A 23,364-nucleotide genomic window follows, 5' to 3' on the forward strand; every position below is an offset into this window, starting at 1 on the left:
GAATGAAAGAGCATTCAAAAGGTGAGCAATAAACATAATGTGATAAAAGGAAAACAGATACACTAGGATAGTTTCACCTGTTTATACAGGAATTCACTGAATATATTATTCTATATATCTTTTTAACTGGCATTCATTCAACATACAATATCTGAAATTCACGGTACTTTATTCTTTTGTACATGCATTTCACTTCTATATGCAGATTAACTATGTGCATAATAGATTTCCTATCTACATGAAATATATTATATTTTGTAACTGGCAAACACACACACTATTAATTAAGCAATTTAACACTGGATCTACTGTGAGAAATGCCATAGGATGTCACTTATTATTTTGCTATATTGTTGTAGATTTACCATTTGAACCATATGTATTGCATATTACTATATGATTTTCTTTGTATTGTGGTATGACCGAAGACAGACTAATTTTACAACACTTTCCAGGATGTAGTGGGCAGCTTTATAATAATCCATACAATGCTGTTCCAAAAACTTGGCAGATTGGATGAAATGGTCTATTTCAAAATTAAGCCTAAACCCAGTAAAATACCTGTTCTCACTTATCCTAATTTATTAAAATTTTTACTGGTTCAATATTTCTTGTTCCAATTAATACCTGTCCATTATGATTCAAGGCCATAGCAAAAAATGTGAATCAAGGTTGAAATCTCTTTATCATCATTAGCTAAATTAAAAATTGTGGTTGCTGAGCAAAAATGCATAATCCATCTTCAGATGACTGAAGAGACACTTAAGCAACTATAACAACTCAAATTTCTTCAATTGTCTTGAACTGCAGGGCTGATGGCCACAAATTAAATAATTTCATGAATTTGAGATTCATCTTTGCATTCAAACTCTCCTCTTGTAATTTCAAAAGAAGTTAAGTGTTTTTAAAATTAAAGGGATTCAAAAGTCTCAAAGCAATACATTAGGATATCAGGATTCTGTAAACATCTGGGCCTCTCAGTTAACTCAATCATTAAGAAGCTTCACCAAATGACGATTGCAGAACAGAGTCTCTGAGTTCACAAGGAACAATCAAGATAACCTGATAGTTAGCATGAAAGCAAACAGGTGCAGATAATTCAATATCATCTCACCTTCATAACCATTAGCTGCATCCTGCTATTTTGCAACAGCTAAAGTTCGATTAGAATTAGCAACATCCAGTGTTAGTACAGCATGCAAAACGTCATCACAAAGCAGCTGCATACCATCACATTTTCCCACCTGGCCCATTTAATGAAGTAAGGCAAATGGTTGAGCAGATTGAATGTGTAAAAGGAATATCGGGTAATCTCTGTCACTGTCCATGTGACCAAGAAAAGAACGACGCTTTCCTCATTCTGTATCTGCAGATTATTCCATGAGAAAACAGGCATGTTCAGAAATGAAAAGGATTTAACCCCCATATTCAGAAGTGCATTTGATTTCTCCTTACTGATTACATACTAAAGCAATGACACCTTGCAATATTCAACAGTATTATGTATTTGATTTTTCCACGTAAACAATCAAACATCGTTACATCTGTTTTGCTGAAACTATAAAAAAATATTGTATTGCATTGCAGAATTCAAATTTACTAAGTTAAAAATACAAACACTATGGATATTTGTACAAATAGTTACACATGTCTCAAGCACTGGCACAAGATACATAATGGAAGAAACATTCATTGTGTTTATGCATTGATTCCAACAACACTACACATGCAAATCTTGTACGCATGCTCTTCAAATGAAAACATGTAAAGTGCAATTCATGCCCACAGTTTACTTAGAGTTTCATTACATATCCTGTAAAAGTTACAAGCTCTGCTATGATTAATGCACCAAACCAATTATTGGATATAGCATCTGGCTGTTGGAATACAGTGGCACCAATTTTATTCCAGAAGTCAGTTATATACTTCATAGAAACTATGAGCATATGAACATATAAACATACAAGGAACAAGAGTAGGCCACTCAGCCTTTTGAGCTTACTCTGACATTCAATAAGATCACAACTGATCCAATTTTAACTTCAACTCTACATTCCTGCATATCCTCAATAATCTTTCATCTCCTTCAAATAAAGGATCCATCTCCTCTGACTTAAGAATGATTAAAGATCCTACATTTACTGCCTTTTGAGGCAGGGTAACCAGAGAAAGGGTTGATCCACTAAAGGATAAGGAAGGAAGGTTGTGTGTCGAACCTGAGAAAATGGGCGAGTTTCTCAAAGACACTCAATCCTCCAAGAGAAAATAGTTCTCCTCATGGGTCTTAAATTAGAAACCCTTTGTTTTTAACTACAAGTGGAAAAGTCCTTTCCTCACCAAACTGGTCTAGTTCCATCAGGATCTTATATGTTTCAATTAAGTCACCTCTGAGTCTTCTAAACTTTAGAGCATACATAATCTTCTCATTCCAGATGTTAGACTAGAATATACCTTTAGCCAAATTCGTAATTTGTGACTGAGAATTTATAACAAGAAGAAATATTTTAAACACATTTTCTGGCACTGTTAAGTAATTATTTACCTATATTTGTAGCTTAGTGCTACATCTCATCCTTGTCTCTATTTTGGGAAGCAATTCATTTACAGGTTTCCATCTATGTGAAAACACAGTAGATGATTCCCCTCCAATCCACTGCTGTGTTGAAATTTCAAAAAGCTGAGATCAAGTCTCAGAAAAAGAATAACAAGAATCTTGCGTCCTACCATTTCACTGAATAGTATATTATTCTAGTACATTCCCCATTTATAATTATTTAATTGAAATCAACAATCTTAAATCAGAATTTAAATGGTTCGTTTTCACCTATTTTTGCTATAATATTTCACTGTCATTATGAAATACAAAAAGTGGAGAAAATAAATACTATTCAAGTTTATTAAGCACATATTTAGTAAATAATGCAATTTCTATCTTACTAGCATGCACTAAACTCCTAAGGCACTAAGCAGCATTTCTTTAAATACCGTAATAACAAAGACACCATATCTTTGAACTATGGGTGCATTCCCTATTTAGATGGATATAAATATTCACATAGAATTATTCTAAGGAAAACCGGAAATCTCCCAGTGCCTTAACCAAATATCCTCCCTCAACATGCATCAAAGTAAAATCCATAGATTTGATCTCATGGATTTGTTGTACGCACATTAAGTTTTAGGCAAACGTAGAAGGCAGTCTTCAAAAGTATGCACTAACTGTAAAGAATTTCAATACCCTTATGATGGGGATTGGTTTAGCCAAGTGGTTGGATAGTGGTTTGTAAAGCAATGTGATACCAACAGTGTGGGTTCAATCCCCATACTGGCTGAGGTTACCATGAAGGGCTCTCCCTCTCAATCCCTCCTCTTGCCTGAGGTTAAACCAGCACCAATCTCTCTCTAATAAAAGAGCAGCCCTATGGTCTGGTAAGACTGTAGTGATTTGACTTGTCTTGACTCTGATGATACAATAACAGGCATGAGTTATCACTTACAACTAACTCAAAACTGCCTTAACATCATAATGCATTACCGATGGAAAATTTCATTCAATATTACTCTGTTTATAGTCTCATTTTAAAGACACTCTTTAAATTCATGTATGAAAGGTGTGAAGCCTTTCATTAGATTGATACACCAATACATTTCAATATAGCAAAGTCTTGAACTCAACATTCTTAAGCATTACTTAAACACTGAGCAAAACCTGCATTTAGTAAACAGGAAATCAGCATTGCTAGCAGTGCCATTCACTTCATAGCTTTTTTTAGTTCTCACTACCATTTTTATTAAATAGAAATTGGAGCAATGTGAACAAACAATGACAAAACAGTGTTTCCCTAGGTAAGCAATGATTCACATGGTAGCTGCAGAATTGCATATTGAGAGAATGATTACAATTTACACTATTATTAGAAGGAGAGTTATGCCATCAAGAATTTCCATAAAGAAGAGAACAAACCAATACACAGTTTGTATTATTACTATTATTAATCTGAGAATTTTTTTTCCAAATCTGCACAATAGCAATACTATCAGCAGGACAGGAAAAACAAATAGAGGCTTCAGTATTCAATCAAAAGATTGAATTAAACTTACCGGTCTTATACTATGGATAACAAACCACACCATGAAAATTCTGGACATGACTTGGACCCCAGTAACAAGCACCGAAGTTCGCACTATCCCTTAAAAAAAAAGTAACTTTGTAGTTAATAAAAGATTCCATATTTAGTATCTTTATCAATTTACCAATTCACCAATTACTCACCAACAGCACAGTGGATAATCTGTTAAACAATATAAGAAAGAAAAAAAACCATGAGATCATTGTAAGCAGCTAAAATTTGAATGATACATTACATAATCAGTTTGCACAAATACTGTAATAATAGCAATCAATATTTTTACCTCTAGCAATGCAAATGTCTGGAAAAATTTTAGTGTCTTTTGTATGCTCCTATATAGTCCCTTGTGTGTTCTTTTCTGGTAAGAAAATCGAATCATAGCCACAGCTAGTACCAGCCACCTTGGGACAGAAATAAGTAATCTAAGTACAGAATGAGGGGCAAGGTGAAAAAAAAAACACAGTAATTTTAAAGTAAATAACAGTGACAGGCAATTCACCTCAAAGGAATGCCACATTATAATGCACAATTCATGAAATATGTGCATATTGAATGAATACGTCAACATCAAAACAGAAAATACTGACAGCACAAGTTGATGAGCATATTAACATTCTCAATGCAATCTCCATTCAAGGCTGGCTTCAAGAAGCACTATTTCACATAAAAGGTCACAAAAATCCAGAATTCTTGACCTGTGTGAACGCAACTAGATCAGTTGAAACTGACAGTTCTGTAAGGTATTGAATGATATGGATTAAAAGATGAGTAAATGTAATTAAGATACAGGTTGTTCTGCTGTAATGCAACACCTTTGTGCCTCTGCAATCTTGTGGCTATAGAAAATTGTGCTATAGAAGATCACAAATAAAAAAATCATTATACTTGTTCAGTAGAAAGTTTGCGTTATATAAACAATGTCCACAATTCATCAATTTCGTTTAACTAATTTGCACTGCCGAAACGCATGTTATAGCAGAACGACTTGGACAAGGCCAGCCATGATCTCAGTGAGTGGTGGAACAGGCTCAAATGGGTCAATGATCTACTCCTCCTTCCTATATCATTCATTATTAAAGAAAGCCAAGTCACTATGTGTATTAAAAAAAAAGTTCTCCTTTCCTGTTCAAGGGAATATAATTCTTGACTATCCTAAGAACAATATTTCTCAGAAAGTATTTTTTGAAAGAGCAACTTAGTCAAAACATTTATTGAAGCAGCAAGTTACATTGCACAATATAATTAAGATTGTATTCTTCTCAAATAACAAAGAATTGCTAAATATCACCAGCCTAATATTGATCTCACAATTATTTACAAGTATCAATCTTCAATCTGCTGCCAGATGAGTAAGAAATTTAAAATCATTCAAAGAATATTCACACTGCCATTTCAAAATCACCACTTCACAATAAAGTAATCAGGGCAAGATAATAATTAGAAATAAAAACCATCATAGATTTATGTAGCCACAACACAACTCTTCAAAAGCTATGGAAAAATCTAGTTGCTACAGATGCAGAAGTTACAAACATAAGCACATTATACAACCTGAAATGATGTATTTTAAATTCACTTATGGGATTTGGGTATCATTGGTTAGGCCAGAATTTATTGCCCATTCTTACTTGCCCTTGACAGGGTGGTGGTGAGCTGTCTTCGCGGATGACTGCAGTCCAATTAGCGCAGACACCACAACGCTGATGGGCAGGGAGTTCCAGGATTGTGACCCAGTGACACTGAAAAAACAGCAATATATTTCGAAGTCAGGAAAATGAGTGGCATGAAGATGACCATGCTGATGGTGGTGTTGATACGTGAGAAAGTGACCTTGTCCTTCCAAATAGTAGTGATCTATAATTGGACTGGAAGCTCCTGTCTAAAGAGTTTTTGTAAATATATACATTATATCTTGTAGATTGTACACACAGCTGCTACTGAGTGGTGATGGTGTTCACAGTGAATATTTGAGGATGGTGTTGCCAAACAGGTGATTTTGTCCTAGGCGATGTCAAGTTTCGAGTCATAGAAGCTTGTTTGTAATTGCAAATATCCAGATAAATGAGGTGTCTTCAGCCACACTCAGTACTTGTGTTTTGTAGATGCGAGACAGGCATTAGGTAGATAGGAGAAAGTGAGGACTGCAGATGCTAGAGATTAGAGTCAAGATTAGAGTGGTGCTGGAAAAGCACATCCGAGAAGAAGGAAATTCAGCGTGTTGGGCAGGGGCCCTTCATCAGAATTGGGTAAATAGGAGCTAAATTGTTTTCTGCAGGATTTCTCACCTCTGACCTGCTCTTGTAGCCACAATATTATATGCTTAATCCAGTTCAGATTCTAGTCAATGCCAAGCTCCAGAATGTTGATCATGGGGGATTTGATAATGGTCACTATTAAATATTAAACTAACGGGACAATAATTCATCATGTTGGGTTTGTCCTGCTGCATGTGTACAGGAACAGAAGTCTTCAGAACTGTTGTTGGAAATGTTGTTAGAGGGCCATAGTTCTTCCAGCAATCAGTGCTTTCAGCCATTTCTTGATGTTAAGTGGAGTAAATCATATTGACTAAAGACAGGCAACTGTGATGTTAGGGACCTCTGGAGGAAGACTGGAAATCATGCACTCAGCACTTCTGGCTGAAGATTGTTGTGAAAACTTCAGCCTTACCTTTTGGTGATAATTGTTGGGTTCCATCACAATTGGGAATGGGAATATTTGTAGACCATCTGCATCGAGGAAACAACGTAATTGTCCAGCAGAACTAACAGGTAGACTAGATTACATTACAGTGTGGAAACAGGCCCTTCGGCCCAACATGTCCACACCGACCTGCCGAAGCGCAATCCACCCATACCCCTATATTTACACCTTACCTAACACTATGGGCAATTTAGCATGGCCAATTCACCTGACCTGAACATCTTTGGACTGTGGGAGGAAGCCGGAGCACCCAGAGGAAACCCACGCAGACTCGCGGAGAACGCGCAAACTCCACACAGTCAGTCGCCTGAGGCAGGAATTGAACCCGGGTCTCCGGCGCTGTGAGGCAGCAGTGCTAACCACTGTGCCACCGTGCCGCCCACCATGTGGCAGGATTACAGGAGATATGGCAGATGTGGCAGGATTACAGAGCTTACATCTGATCTGTCATGGGAGATAAGGAAATAGCAGGAGAACTTAACAAGTACTTTGCGTCAGTTTTCACAGTGGAAGACAGGAGTAATATCCCAACAATTAAAAGGAGTCAGGAGGCTGAGTTGAGTATGGTTGCCATTACAAGAGATAGTGGTAAAAAAACGCTAAAAAGTCTTAAAATTGATAAATCTCCTGGCCCAGATGGGATACATCCTAGAGTTCTGAGAGAGGTGGCTGAGGAAATAGCGGAGGCATTGGTTGAGATCTTTCAAGAGTCACTGGAGTCAGGGAAAGTCCCGGATGATTGGAAGATCACTGTTGTAACCCCCTTGTTCAAGAAAGGATCAAGACAAAAGATGGAAAATTATAGGCCAATTAGCCTAACCTCGGTTGTTGGTAAAATTCTAGAATCCATCATTAAGGATGAGGTTTCTAAATTCTTAGAAGAGCAGAGTCTGATTAGAACAAGTCAACATGGATTTAGTAAGGGGAGGTCATGCCTGGTAAACCTGTTGGAATTCTTTGAAGAGGTGACAAGTAGGCTAGACCAGGGAAACCCAGTGGATGTGGTCAATCTAGACTTCCAAAAGGCCTTTGATAAGATGCCACACAGGAGGCTGCTGAGCAAGGTGAGGGCCCATGGTGTTCGAGGTGAGCTCCTGGGATGGATTGAGGATTGGCTGTCTGACAGAAGGTAAAAACAATGACTGCAGATGCTGAAAACCAAATACTGGATTAGTGGTGCTGGAAGAGCACAGCAGTTCAGGCAGCATCCAACGAGCAGCGAAATCGACGTTTTGGGCAAAAGCCCTTCATCAGGAATAAAGGCAGTGAGCATGAAGCATGGAGAGATAAGCGAGAGGAGGGTGGGGGTGGGGAGAGAGTAGCATAGAGTACAATGGGTGAGTGGGGGAGGAGATGAAGGTGATAGGTCAAGGAGGAGAGGGTGGAGTGGACAGGTGGAAAAGAAGATAGGCAGGTCGGACAAGTCAAGGAGACAGTAACTGAGCTGGAAGTTTGAAACTAGGATGAGGTGGGGGAAGGGGAAATTAGGAAGCTGTTGAAGTCCACATTGATGCCCTGGGGTTGAAGTGTTCCGAGGCGGAAGATGAGGCGTTCTTCCTCCAGGCATCTGGTGGTGAGGGAGCGGCAGTGAAGGAGTCCCAGGACCTCCATGTCCTCAGCAGAGTGGGAGGGGGAGTTGAAATGTTGGGCCACGGGGCGGTTTGGTTGATTGGTGCGGGTGTCTCGGAGATGTTCCCTAAAGCGCTCTGCTAGGAGGCGCCCAGTCTCCCCAATGTATAGGAGATCACATCGGGAGCAACGGATACAATAAATGATATTGGTGGATGTGCAGGTGAAACTTTGATGGATGTGGAAGGCTCCTTTAGGGCCTTGGATAGAGGTGAGGGAGGAGGTTTAGATTAGATTAGATTAGATTACTTACAGTGTGGAAACAGGCCCTTCGGCCCAACAAGTCCACACCGCCCCGCTGAAGCGCAACCCACCCATACCCCTATCTTTACCCCTTACCTAACACTACGGGCAATTTAGCATGGCCAATTCACCTGACCTGCACATCTTTGGACTGTGGGAGGAAACCGGAGCACCCGGAGGAAACCCACGCAGACACGGGGAGAACGTGCAAACTCCACACAGTCAGTCGCCTGAGGCGGGAATTGAACCCGGATCTCTGGCGCTGTGAGGCAGCAGTGCTAACCACTGTGCCACCTTGCCGCCCAGGTGTGGGTACAGGTTTTACAGTTCCTGCGGTGGCAGGAGAAAGTGCCAGAATGGGAGGGTGGGTCGTAGGGGGGTGTGGACCTGACCAGGTAGTCACAGAGGGAACGGTCTTTGCGGAAGGCGGAAAGGGGTGGGGAGGGAAATATATCCCTGGTGGTGGGGTCTTTTTGGAGGTGGCGGAAATGTCGGTGGATGATTTGGTTGATGCGAAGGTTTGTAGGGTGGAAGGTGAGCACCAGGGGCGTTCTGTCCTTGTTACGGTTGGAGGGGTGGGGTCTGAGGGCAGAGGTGCGGGATGTGGACGAGATGCGTTGGAGGGCATCTTTAACCACGTGGGAAGGGAAATTGCGGTCTCTACAGAAGGAGGCCATCTGGTGTGTCCTGTGGTGGAACTGGTCCTCCTGGGAGCAGATACGGCAGAGGCGGAGAAATTGGGAATACGGGATGGCATTTTTGCAAGAGGTAGGGTGGGAAGAGGTGTAATCCAGGTAGCTATGGGAGTTGGTGGGTTTGTAAAAAATGTCAGTGTCAAGTCGGTCGTCACTAATGGAGATGGAGAGGTCCAGGAAGGGGAGCGAGGTGTCAGAGATAGTCCAGGTAAATTTAAGGTCAGGGTGGAATGTGTGGCAGAGAGTTGGGATAAAAAGGTTCTTTTTCGGAATGGCAGCCGGTGACGAGCGGTGTCCCGCAGGGTTCAGTGTTGGGGCCACAGCTGTTCGCATTATATATTAATGATCTGGATGAAGGGACTGGGGGCATTCTAGCGAAGTTTGCAGATGATACGAAGTTAGGTGGACAGGCAGGTAGTACTGAGGAAGTGGGGAGGCTGCAGAAGGATCTAGACAGTTTGGGAGAGTGGTCCAGGAAATGGCTGATGGAATTCAACGTGAACAAATGCAAGGTCTTGCACTTTGGCAAAAAGAATAAAAGCATAGACTACTTTCTAAACTGTGAGAAAATTCATAAAGCCAAAGTACAAAGGGATCTGGGAGTGCTAGTCGAGGATTCTCTAAAGGTCAACATGCAGGTCGAGTCCGTGATTAAGAAAGCGAATGCAATGTTATCACTTATCTCAAGAGGGTTGGAATATAAAAGCACCGTTGTGCTACTGAGACTTTATAAAGCTCTGGTTAGGTCCCATTTGGAGTACTGTGTCCAGTTTTGGTCCCCACACCTCAGGAAGGACATACTGGCACTGGAACGTGTCCAGTGGAGATTCACACAGATGATCCCTGGAATGGTTGGTCTAACATATGAGGAACGGCTGAGGATCCTGGGATTGTATTCATTGGAGTTTAGAAGATTAAGGGGAGACTTAATAGAGACGTACAAGATAATACATGGCTTGGAAAGGGTGGACGCTAGGAAATGGTTTCCGTTAGGTGAGGAGACTAGGATCCATGGACACAGCCTTAGAATTAGAGGGGGTCAATTCAGAACAGAAATGTGGAGACATTTCTTCAGCCAGAGAGTGGTGGGCCTGTGGAATTCACTGCCGCAGAGTGCAGTGGAGGCCAGGACGCTAAATGTCTTCAAGGCAGAGATTGATAGATTCTTGTTGTCTCGAGGAATTAAGGGCTACGGGGAGAATGCGGGTAAGTGGAGTTAAAATGCCCATCAGCCATGATTGAATGGCGGAGTGGACTCGATGGGCCGAATGGCCTTACTTCCACTCCTAGGTCTTATGGTCTTGTGGTCTTATGTCTGTTGAAGAATTACTTAGCCCATTCACTTGCTGCATATGCTGTTCGGCTCAGAAATAGCCCTGAATTAATCGGTAGATTAGTTTCATTTTTCGATCGTGCACTCCTCATTAACCAGCAATGATCCCCTGCTGAGATGGTAATCACAGAATAGGAGATATGTTGGGTCATGATGTCACAGATTTGTGTTTGAATCCTCTTCTGCTGTTGTTGATGGTCTATAGCACCTCATGGATACCCAGACATGAATTGCTAGCTCTGTTCAAAGTCTGTTCTGTTTAGTACAGCAATCGTGCCCATTATCATGTTGGATAGTGTCTTCAATATGAAAGCAAATCTTCCTCTCCACAAGTCCATCACTGACTGGTATATTCATGGAAAGATGTTACTGCAGCAGATAGATTGTGAAGGATGGGCCAAATAGGTCCATTGGTTCCTTCGCCAGTTGCCACAGACATAGTCGAGCAGCTTTGTCCTTAAGGAACTGACCATCTTGGTCAGTCATGGTGCTGCTGAACCACTGGTAAATTGAATTCAATATCCACCAACAGCAGAGTATATTTTGAACCCTTACAACCCTCAATACACTCTTCAAACGAGGACTTTGCTAGGAATGTTGGGGTTGCTTTATAAGGAGAGGCTGGAATATTTTTCATTAGAGGATATGAAGTTGAGAGGTGACCAAATAGAGGTTTATAAAATCATAAGGGTATGGATAAGATGAATGGCAGGTGTCTTTTCCCTATGGTGGGGGGATCTCAAGAGTAGGGGGTATTTTTAAGGTGAGAGGAGAAAGATTTAAAAAATGTAAAAGGAGCAATTTTTTTCTCCCCTCCAGAGTGCTGTGTGTGTGGAATGAACTTCCACAGAGAGTGGTAGATGCGGGTATAGTTAGAACATTTAAAATACATTTAGATAAGTACATGAATAAGAAATGTTTGGAGGGACATGGGCCAAGCACAGGCAGATGGAATGAATTTAGCTTGTGATTATGATTGGCATGAATTGGTTGGACTGAAGGTCTGTTTCCATGCTATATGACTATCTAATTATACCTCAACAAGGAGGAGCACTGATTCATCAATTGATGGGATGGCATGTGATAATCAACAGCAGGACTCCTTGCCCATGCTCCACGTACTGTCAAGAAACTTCAAGGGATACAAAGTCACCATTGAGGACTTCTATAGCAAATCACTCTCAACTTTATACCACTGTCCTGCTATTGGAGCAGGACACACCTAGGGATAGTGATGGTGGTGTCTGAAGCAGTGTGTAAGATTCCACGTGTATGGCTATGTAACCAATCAGCTGCAGACAAATTCTGAAAGGGGATGGTAAACAACCAGTTGTCATGGTGCACATAGGCAGCAATGATAAGTAAAAAAATGACATGAGGTCCTGAAAGCAGAATTCAGGGAGCTAGGAAGGAAGTTAAAGGCAGTGATCTTGGGATTGCTACCAGTGCCACGTGCTAGCCAGCGTAGAAATGAAAGAATAGGTAGGATGAACACGTGGCTTGAGGGATGGTGTAGGAGGGAAGGGTTCAGACTTGTGGGACATTGAAACCGGTTCTGGGGAAGGTGAGACTATTACAAATTGGACACTCTACACCTGAACCAGACTGGAACTAATGTCCTTGGGGGAGCTTTTTCTACTGTGGTTGGGGAGGTTTTAAACTAATGTGGCAAGGGACTGGAAACCAGAAGAGAAGACTACTAGACAGTGAGTTGGAAGCTGAAGAATGAAAGGATCATGAAGTCAGCATTACCAAAGGAAACAGTAGGCAGAGAGCAGATGAACGTAAAAGAACTGGCAGCCTGAAGTGCATATACTTTAATGCAAGGCGTATAGTGGGTTAGGCAGATGAACTTCAGGTTTGGATTGGTGCCTGGGAGTATGACGTTATTGCAATCACAGAGACTTGGTTGAAGGAAGGGCATGATTGGCAACTAAATGTTCCAGAATATAGATGCGTCAGACAGGGCAGGGAGGGAAGTAAAAGGGCAGGGGGAGAAGCTGTATTGTTGGTCAGGAATGATATCACAGCAGTGTGAAAGGAGGGATTGAGCAGTGAGGCATTATGGGTGGAGCTGAGAAATAAGAAGGGTGCAATTACTTTAGTGGGGCTGTATTACAGACCTCCCAACAGTGAATGTGAGGTAAAAGAACAAATAGGTAAACAGCTTATGGAAAGATGTAGAGGCACAGGCTGGTGGTGATGGGAGATTTTAATTTTCCCAACATTGACTGGGATACACTTCATGTCAGAGGTTTGGCTGAGGCAGAATTTGTAAGGAGCATCCAAGAAAGTTTTCTAGAGTAGTATGTAAATAGTCCAACAAGGGAAGGGCCATATTGGACTGGTGTTGGGGAATGAGCCAGGCCAGGTGGTAGAAGTTGCAGTGGGGGATTTCTTTGGTACTTGTGACCACAATTCTGTAAAGTTTAGAATATTCGTAGATAAAGATGAGAGTGGTCCTAAGGGAAAAGTACTGAACTGGCCAAGGCCAATTATATCAAAATTAGGGAGGAGTTAGGAAATGTGGATTAGACACATATTTAAAGAAAAGTCCATATGTGATAGTGGGGGGGCTTTCAAATATAGATTGAAGATAGGCATGTCACTTTGAAAACAAGTGATAGGGAAAGGCAAGATTTGTGAACCGTGGATGATATGAGAAATTGTGCAGTGGTTAGAGTGGTTAAGGAGGAGAAATTGTGCAACTAGTCAAGAGGAAAAGGGAAGCGTACATAAGGTCCAGACAGAACGGGCCTTGGAGAAATATCGGGAGAGTAGGACCAATCAGAAATGAGGAATCAACAGGCTAAAAGGGGTCATGAAATAACTTTAGTGAGCAGAATTAGGAGAATCCCAAGACCTTTTATTCTTATATAAGAAGCAACAGGGTAACCAGAGAAAGGGTTGATCCACTAAAGGATAAGGAAGGAAGGTTGTGTGTTGAACCTGAGAAAATGGGCGAGTTTCTCAATGATTACTTTGCATCAGTGTTCACTGAGGAATGGAAGGTGATGAATACTGAGATTAGAGATAGAAATTTGTTTACTCTGGATCACGTTGACATAAAAAGGGAAAATTTGTTGGTAGACTAAAGAATATTAACACACCAGATGGCCTCCTTCTTTCGAGACCGCAATTTCCCTTCCCACGTGGTTAAAGATGCCCTCCAATGCATCTCGTCTACATCCCGCACCTCCGCCCTCAGACCTCACCCCTCCAACCGTAACAAGGACAGAACGCCCCTGGTGCTCACCTTCCACCCTACCAACCTTCGCATAAACCAAATCATCCGCCGACATTTCCGCCACCTCCAAACAGACCCCACTACCAGGGATATATTTCCCTCCCCACCCCTTTCCGCCTTCCGCAAAGACCGTTCCCTCCGTGACTACCTGGTCAGGTCCACGCCCCCAAACAACCCACCTTCCAATCCTGGCACTTTCCCCTGCTACCGCAGGAACTGTAAAACCTGCGCCCACACCTCCTCCCTCACCTTTATCCAAGGCCCTAAAGGAGCCTTCCACATCCAAAGTTTTACTTGCACATCCACTAATATCATTTACTGTATCCGTTGCTGCCGATGCGGTCTCCTCTACATTGGGGAGACTGGACGCCTCCTAGCAGAGCGCTTTAGGGAACATCTCCAGGACACCCACACCAATCAACCACACTGCCCCGTGGCCCAACATTTCAACTCCCCCTCCCACTCTGCCGAGGACATGGAGGTCCTGGGCCTCCTTCACCGCCGCTCCCTCACCACCAGACGCCTGGAGGAAGAACCCCTCATCTTCCGCCTCGGAACACTTCAACTCCAAGGCATCAATGTGGACTTCAACAGTTTCCTCATTTCCCCTTCCCCCACCTCACCCTGGTTCTAAACTTCCAGCTCCAGCTCAGTAACTGTCCCCATGACTTGTCCGGACTTGTCCTACCTGCCTATCTTCTTTTCCACCTATCCACTCCACCCTCTCCTCCATGACCTATCACCTTCGTCCCTCCCCCACTCACCCATTGTACCCTATGCTACTTTCTCCCCACCCCCACCCTCCTCTAGCTTATCTCTCCACGCTTCAGGCTCACTGCCTTTATTCTTGATGAAGGGCTTTTGCCCGAAACGTAGATTTCGAAGCTACTTGGATGCTGCCTGAACTGCTGTGCTCTTCCAGCACCACTAATCCAGAATAAAGAATATTAAAGATAGTCAAATCCCCATGACCGAATGGGATCTATCCCAGGTTGCTGAGGGAGGCGAGAGAAGTAATAGCTGGGGCCCTGACAGATATCTTTGTAGCATCTTTAACAAAAGGTAAGGTGCCAGAGGACTGGAGAGTTGCTCATGTTGTCCCCTTGTACAAGAAGGGTAGTTGGGATATTCCAAGTAACTACAAACCAGTGGGCCTGACGTCAGTGGTGGGAAAGTTGCTGGAGAGGGAACTGAGGAATAGAATCTATTTATATTTGAAAAGAATGGGCTTATCGGTGATAGGCAACATGGTATTGAGTGAGGGAGATCGTGCCTTACCAACTTAATAGAGTTCTTTGAGGAAGTGCTCAAGTTGAGAGATGAAGGAAGGGCTGTAGATGTCATATACATGGAATTTAGTAAGGCGTTTGATTCAATTCCACTTTCTCCATTAGTTTACCTTGGGAAGTCACACGGTGTACAGGGTGTTCTAGCTAGGTGGATAAAGAACTGGTTAAGCAACAGGAGTCAGAGAGTAGTTTCTCGAAGGGAGTTTCTTGAAATGGAGAAAGGTGACCAGTGGTGTTCCACAGGGATCAGTGCTGAGGCCATTATTGTTTATAATATACATCAATGATCTGGAAGAGGGTATCGTTGGTCTGATCAGTAAGTTTGCAGATGACACGAAAATTGGTGGAGTAGCAGAAAGCATAGGGGACGGTCAAAGAATACAGGAGAATATAGATAGATTGGAGAGTTGGGCGGTGAAGTAGCAGATGGAATTCAATCTGGGCAAATGTGAGGTGATGCATTTTGGGAAGACTAAATCTCGAGCGAATGATATTGCAACTGGAAGAGACTTGGGAAAAGTTGATGTGCAGAGAGATCTGGGAGTTCAGGTCCATTGTACCCAGAAGGTGGCTGTACAGATGGATAGGGTGGTCAAGGAGGCATATGGTATGCTTGCCTTCATCAGATGGGGTATTGAGTATAAGAGCTGGCAGGTCATGTTAAAATTGTACAGGACTTTGGTTCAGCCACATTTGGAATACTGTGTGTACAGTTCTAGTCGCCACATAACCAAAAGGACGTGGATGCTTTGGAGAGGGTGCCGAGAAGGTTTACGAGGATGTTGCCTGGTATGGAAGATGCTAGCTATCAAGAGAGGTTGAGTAGGTTAGGATTGTTTTCATTAGAAAAAAGGAGATTTTGCAGGGGGGACCTGATTGAGGTCGACAAGATCATGAAGGGTAAGACAGGGTAGATAGATTTAAGCTTTTTCCCCAGGGTGAGGGATTCAATAATGAGAGGTCACACTTTCAAGGAGGAAGGCGAAAAGTGAAAAGTTTAAGGGGGATACACGTGGCAAGTACTTTACACAGAGGGTGGTAGGTGCCTGGAACATGTTGCCAGCAGAGGTAGTAGAGGCAGGCACGGTAGATTAATTTAAGGTGTGTCTGGACAGATGCGTGAATAGGTGGGGAGCAGAGGTATACAGATACTGAGGAACTGGGCGATAGGTTTAGACAGTAGATTTGTATCGGCCTAGGTCAAAGGGCCTGTTCCTGGACTGTAAATTTTCTTTGTTCTTTGTCAGGCAATTTCTCCTCTAGTCTGAGACAGCTCTCCCTATTTTGGCATTAACCAAAGATACTGGAGGATCAACAGGGGTAAATTTGCTGTTGTTGCTTTTAGTACCAACATCAAATGGTCAATCTGGGTTCATTTCTCTTTAATAGAATTGAATGACATACTAGGCCATTCTGAGGACAGTTGAAAGTTTACCACATTGTTGACACAAATGCCAGGCCAGGTAAGGATTGTAGTTTTCCTTCCTTAAAAAGGACATTAGTGAACGAGATAAGTTTTTACAAAAATTGAAATGGTCATCTTTAGAATTTCTTATTCAACTTTCACCATCTACCACCCCCCTATTCAACTTACACCATCTACTACCTCCCCTCTCCCTTAAAAGTAGGCACAACTACATAGAATTCTAAGTCTTGAAACATATCCTTACATTTAGACACAAACTCATCAGGGTTCAAAAGAAATAATTTCATCTATCTTTAATATGCATTTAATGGTTTGGCATAACGTTAATCCTGCTGATAATTGACTTTTGAATGAGATAGAGAGGCCCAATTGAAACCTCATGGTCCTATTCTATAAAACAAAAATAGAAAATCACATTTAAAGGCTTGAAAGGTAAAGAGTACTATGTGCTAAAATAGTCAATATAATTTGCACTTCTAGATAAATTCACTGTCCAAAACGATTTGATGGCAAACCTCTTGGTTTCACTTCTGGAAAGTGAAATTTGAACATATATCAAACTTTCTCTTCATTGCCTGGTTTGTGTATGCTAGCTTCAGAAATTTCAACCGAATTACAAATTCATACCGACAATGTCATGTAAAACATTTGTAGAAAATCAACAAACTTCTCCAGAGGAGGATAAAATCATTTCTGCAATGGCAGATTGGTTCACACCATGTCGTCTGGGATGTTTTTCTGAAATGGGGAATGAAGTATACAAATCGAGCATCTTTATTATTTTATAAATCAGGGCGCAGAGGAAAATGGTGAATTTCTACATGAAACCCTTTTCATAGCCATTTAAATAAAACCTACTTCTGATGCACATTCATTATCTTAGTATGTCATTAAATAAATTTAAAATTAAATTTTGCAAAATTGAAATGACCGTAATAACATAATAATGCTGCAGAGCATTCACGTAGGAGTGAAAGAGGATAATGGACACAATAATTTGTCCCCAGGTAGTCATAATTTGATTTTCTACTGAGTCCATGAGTTGTTTAAAAAAAATATTTTTTTATCCAAGCTCGATTAATCAATGGTGACTCTTAAATCAAATTGGTGAAACAGTCCACGCCTTTGAACCTGCTCAACTATTCAATAAGATCATGGTTTGTCTCCTCCACATTAACTCATCTTGTCATACTACCTCCAGAACATATGGTTTATGTCATGTCCAACAATTCAGTGAATGGCCCTAAAAATGCTTAAAGACAAAATAATTCTTTTACTTGGGCCTAAATGGCTGATGCCTTACTTCAAGGCTGTGATTCTGGTTCTGGACTCAACAGCCAGAGAACCACATACTCAGAATTAACTCCAGGAGGAATTTTACACATTTTAATGAAATCACCTCTCATTCCTCTGGACAGTACACATGGACAGTATCGGCTTAATATCCTCAAACTCTCTTTGGAGGACACATTAAGTGTACAGAGAATATTTGCTCTTAAACAATTGGGGATGTTTTCAAAGATAGCTGTTACAATCTCCATAAAGCCAGATGACTTTCAAAAGTTCCAGTCCCCAGTGACTGACTTCAAATAATTGCAAGACAGGATTTCAAGTTAAGATTTCAAGTTAAATAAACAAGCTAAAAGTAACATTGACTTAACATTACTGAGTTTACCTCCTAATTTCTAGGAATGTTCTCTGAGCTAAGACTAAATACATTGGGCCTATATTCTCTGGAATTTAGAAGCTCAAGAGTTGACCTCATTCAAACATCAATAATTCTTCAAGGGAAGAGGGATGACAGTTGGTTTTTCCAGCTGGGAAACCTGAATCAGGAGACAGTCTCAGATGAGGAGCATTTAGGACAGAAATAATTAGGAACATCTTCACTCAGGAGGTGGTAGTTCTCTGCCCAGAAAGTAGTGAAGGTTCAGTTGTTATGTTCAAGATGGGGATTGCTGAATTTCCACATAATAATATGATCTATGGATAGACTGCAGGACAGCAGTGTTGAGGTAGAAGATGTCACTGAATGGAGGAGCAGCATCAAAATGTCTAAATTACTTATGCCTGCTCCTATTTCATACACTACGTTAAGAAGCATTCCAAATTCCAGAAAAGATCATTCTTATCATTGTTAGGATTTGGACAACCACCACTCCAAAAGCTAGTGCTTCCAAATAAACCTGTTGGGACTATAACCTGGTGTTGTGTGATTTTTAACTTATCATTATTGTATCTCAACCAATAACCCCAACACAAAATAACTTTAACATCTTTTTTTCACAGAAATGGGCATTTTCAGGAAACAGTCTAAAAAGAGACGGCTGACTTACTAAGGGTTCACATTGTCTGTTTCACTGAGGGTAAAGTTCAGCAACCATTCAACAATGGACACTCATGATATCTTCTCTCAGCCTAGCCAGGCAAATCTTCCATAGATTAAGTTACCTGTTAGGAAGGAAGATGTGTTGGACATTTTGAACAACTTGAGGATAGACAAGTCCCCCGGGCCTGACGGGATATATCCTAGGATTATGTGGGAAGCAAGAGAGGAAATTGCAGTACCGTTGGCAATGATCTTCTCGTCTTCACTGGCAACGGGGGTGGTACCAGGGGACTGGAGAGTAGCGAATGTTGTGCCCCTGTTCAAAAAAGGGAATAGGGATAACCCCGGGAATTACAGGCCAGTTAGTCTTACTTCTGTGGTAGGCAAAGTAATGGAAAGGGTACTGAGGGATAGGATTTACGAGTATCTGGAAAGACACTGCTTGATTAGGGACAGCCAGCACGGATTTGTGAAGGGTAGGTCTTGCCTTACAAGTCTTATTGAATTCTTCGAGGAGGTGACCAAGCATGTGGATGAGGGTAGAGCAGTGGATGTAGTGTACATGGATTTTAGTAAGGCATTTGATAAGGTTCCCCATGGTAGGCTTATGCGGAAAGTCAGGAGGCATGGGATAGAGGGAAATTTGGCCAATTGGATAGAAAACTGGCTAACCGGTCGAAGTCAGAGAGTGGTGGTAGATGGTAAATATTCAGCCTGGAGCCCAGTTACAAGTGGAGTTCCGCAGGGATCAGTTCTGGGTCCTCTGCTGTTTGTAATTTTTATTAATGACTTAGATGAGGGAGTCGAAGGGTGGGTCAGTAAATTTGCAGATGATACAAAGATAGGTGGAGTTGTGGACAGTGAGGAGGGCTGTTGTCGGCTGCAGAGGGACTTAGATGTGACGCAGAGCTGGGCTGAGGAGTGGCAGATGGAGTTCAACCCTGCCAAGTGTGAGGTTGTCCATTTTGGAAGAACAAATAAGAATGTGGAATACAGGGTTAATGGTAGGGCTCTTGGTCAGGTGGAGGAACAGAGGGATCTTGGGGTCTATGTACATAGATCTTTGAAGGTTGCCACTCAGGTGGATAGAGTTTGTAAGAAGGCCTATGGAGTATTATCGTTCATTAGCAGAGGGATTGAATTCAAGAGTCGTAAAGTGATGTTGCAGCTGTACAGGACTTTGGTTAGGCCACAGTTGGAGTACTGTGTGCAGTTCTGGTCGCCTCACTTTAGGAAAGATGTGGAAGCTTTGGAGAGGGTGCAGAGAAGATTTACCAGGATGTTGCCTGGAATGGAGAGTAGGTCGTACGAGCATAGGTTGAGAGTTCTCGGCCTTTTCTCGTTGGAACGGCGAAGGATGAGGGGTGACTTGATAGAGGTTTATAAGATGATCAGAGGAATAGATAGAGTAGACAGTCAGAAACTTTTTCCCCGGGTACAACAGAGTGTTACAAGGGGACATAAATTTAAGGTGAAGGGTGGAAGGTATAGGGGAGATGTCAGGGGTGGGTTCTTTACCCAGAGAGTGGTGGGGGCATGGAATGCGCTGCCCGTGGGAGTGGTAGAGTCAGAATCATTGGCGACCTTTAAGCGGCATTTGGATAAGTACATGGATGGGTGCTTAATCTAGGATAGAAGTTCGGCACAACATCGTGGGCCGAAGGGCCTGTTCTGTGCTGTATTGTTCTATGTTCTATGTTCTATGTTCTAAGTTGCTGTGCGTTCTTCTCTTCAACTAATGGTCATGCTTCCCAGAACATCCTGTCTGATGATCAACAAGGAAAATAGCCTTTTCTCTTTCCAGACCAAAACAGCTGCTGCTCTTTGTATCAAGGATTTTGACAACTGCCTTTTGTCTAGCAAGATGAATATGTACATTGTATGAAATGTTAGCATAGTTTCGGATCCTCTTCTCAGGCAGCTGGATGTTTCATTTCTGCTCAACTCTTCCAATGCCTTTAAAATTACTCAACTCACAAAGGTTACAGCTCTCAGTAGCTGTCTCCTAATTATCAGTGTCAGTATCAATGTAGTCATCTCCATAGCTCTGAGATGTTTTTGGAGCCAAACTATGGACACTCAAAGGTCCAGTGACCAATTCACCAAACAAAAGACTTTAGGAATGAAGCCATCCAATAAATGACTGTAAAGGTGTATTAAGTCCTCATAGTTGCTGACAATCCCAAAACAACAATTCATTAGGAACACTTGCAGTACATGACAAAAGGTGCAAACATAATATTTGAGCCGAGCAATAATGATGGAATAACAGTGGCCTGACTGAAAATACCAAACAACACGTCCAGACAAGGCAAAACACCTGCCTCTCAGTTTTGGAATCAGCTGAGAAATATGGCCCATGGATCCAGTAAATTTTAATATGCCCACTGTCACTATGATATCGAGGAGTTGCTTTTGGAGTGGAGTGGGCAAAGTTAAAGATCACAAAATTCCAGGTTATAGTCCAACAGGTTTATTTGGAAGCACTAGCTTTCAGAGCGTTATTCCTTCCTGATGAAGGAGCAGCGCTCCAAAAGCTGATGCTTCCAAACAAACCTGTTGGACAGAAGCTGGTGATTTTTAACACAGTCACAATGGCAACCATGAATTGATCTGTAGCCAGATAGGGTGAGCAAGAGGCCTAATGTGCTATATTATTGCATTATTTCAAACTGCATTTAAAGGAAGAGCCCAAAACATAATCAACTTATAAAACCTTGTACATGAAATACAAACGTTCTTGGTCCAGCTAAGTACAAATGAACTTCTAAGTATTAATAGAGTTCCTGGACACAGTCAGAGAAATCACGAGGTCTCCAGGGAGCAGCAGAGTCTGTTGGGATACATGAATATACAAGTTTAAAATTCTTCTGGTTCTGGTTTTTCTTCAATTCCTGGACGCAGGGGTCACAAGGTCACATATCTAGGCAGTTGCTTTACCTGAAAACACTGCTCGGGTAGTGTCTTTCTCTAACCAAAATAAAAGTTCTGCATTGGTTGGTAAGGTCACAAATGTTTTCTTTCATATTTCATTTTTTATTCCCCAGCAGTCTATTTGGAAATTTAAAATAGTGGGACTAGAAGGTAGGGCAGTTGAAATTTCCTCCTGTAGTATGTGGGCAGTAAGGGTCATCTCTAGTGTCCCTGCTGACTTCATTTGTGGGAAGTGCATCCAACTCCAGTTCTACAAGAAGCTGGATGAACTTTGGATCATTCAGGAAGCAGAGGGGATTATTGAGAGGAGTTACAGGGAGGTAGTTACTCCACAGCCATGTGAAGAAGATAGATGAGTTACTGTCAAGGTAGGAAAGGGAACCGACAGGCAGTGTAGGGATGTCCTGTGATGGTTCCCCTCATCAACAAGTATACAATTTTGGACACCGTCGGAGGGAAATGACTTCCAGGGGTAAGCAATGGGGCACAGGTCTCTGGTGCAGAGTCTGTCCCTGTTGCTCAGAGGGGAAGGGGGAAAGAGGAGCAGAGCTTTAGTATTTGGGGACTCCATAGTTAGGGGGCCAGATAGGAGGTTTTGTGGGAACGAGAGAGACTCACGAATGGTGCGTTGCCTCCCAGGTGCCAGGGTTTGTGATATCTCTCATCGTGTTTTAGGGATCCTTGAGGGGGAGGGGGAGCAGCTCCAAGTTGTAGTCCACATAGGTACCAATGACATCGGTAGGAATGATGATCTAAAATCTGGATTTAGGCTGTTGTCAGGAGCAACATGCCCTTACTAACAACAAAATGGGTTCTTAATGAGAGTAACATAAAGTAACATAACAAAATGGCTTCTAGGCTGCAAATTGATAGTTCTGTTTAAAATGGCTTTTAACCCTGCTAAAAGTTGCACTCCTGAAATAACTGAACCAAAGATTAGCAGACAATGCTTCCTTCACAGTATGGAATTAACTCAGCTAGACAGGACATTACTAACCATCATTGCTAGCCTTGGAGACGCAGATGCCAAGAGATAAAATGTGTGAAACAGAGTTAGTTCCCAGGAATTATCATTGACTTAACCTCATGTCTATAATGTCACTTTATTGCATTTTATTGGATTTGCTCTGTAATTAAGGCTGTACTATTCCTTAAGAACCATATAAAAAATTGTCTTTGTTTTAAGCCATTTACGCAGTTTCTCCAAGGAAACAAAAGCATTTAACCTCTGTGTTGCTGGACAACCTAAGCCCGGCCATGATAATAGTGTGAAATCTTGCAGAACCAGACTGAATTGCTTGTGTTTATTTGACCGATCGCGGAACTGAGGGACCCCTCCCGTGGCTCGAAATCTTCTTGAAGAAAGGTGGGGAGCTAAGGCAGAAATTCAGGAGTTAGGGTGGATG

General features: G+C 41.9%; 1 protein-coding gene across 4 annotated transcripts in view; it reads right to left on the minus strand.

Annotated features, from left to right (window-relative positions):
* hacd1 (3-hydroxyacyl-CoA dehydratase 1) overlaps positions 1 to 23,364 on the minus strand; it is a 79,414-nt gene that overhangs the window by 23,298 nt on the left and 32,752 nt on the right. For 2 of the 4 annotated variants that reach the window (XM_072575903.1, XM_072575904.1), the window contains exons 2-5: positions 4,414 to 4,531; positions 4,274 to 4,292; positions 4,102 to 4,190; positions 1,245 to 1,366 (exon numbers count right to left, since the gene is read on the minus strand). In XM_072575903.1, the coding sequence (XP_072432004.1) occupies positions 1,245 to 1,366; positions 4,102 to 4,190; positions 4,274 to 4,292; positions 4,414 to 4,531 (348 nt within the window). Of the gene's footprint in view, positions 1 to 1,244; positions 1,367 to 4,101; positions 4,191 to 4,273; positions 4,293 to 4,413; positions 4,553 to 23,364 lie in introns of all 4 variants that reach the window. The other 2 variants (XM_072575902.1, XM_072575901.1) reach the window with 2 other exon arrangements.

The sequence above is a fragment of the Chiloscyllium punctatum genome, chromosome 8 (assembly GCF_047496795.1).
Source record: "Chiloscyllium punctatum isolate Juve2018m chromosome 8, sChiPun1.3, whole genome shotgun sequence".
Lineage (NCBI taxonomy): Eukaryota > Metazoa > Chordata > Chondrichthyes > Orectolobiformes > Hemiscylliidae > Chiloscyllium > Chiloscyllium punctatum.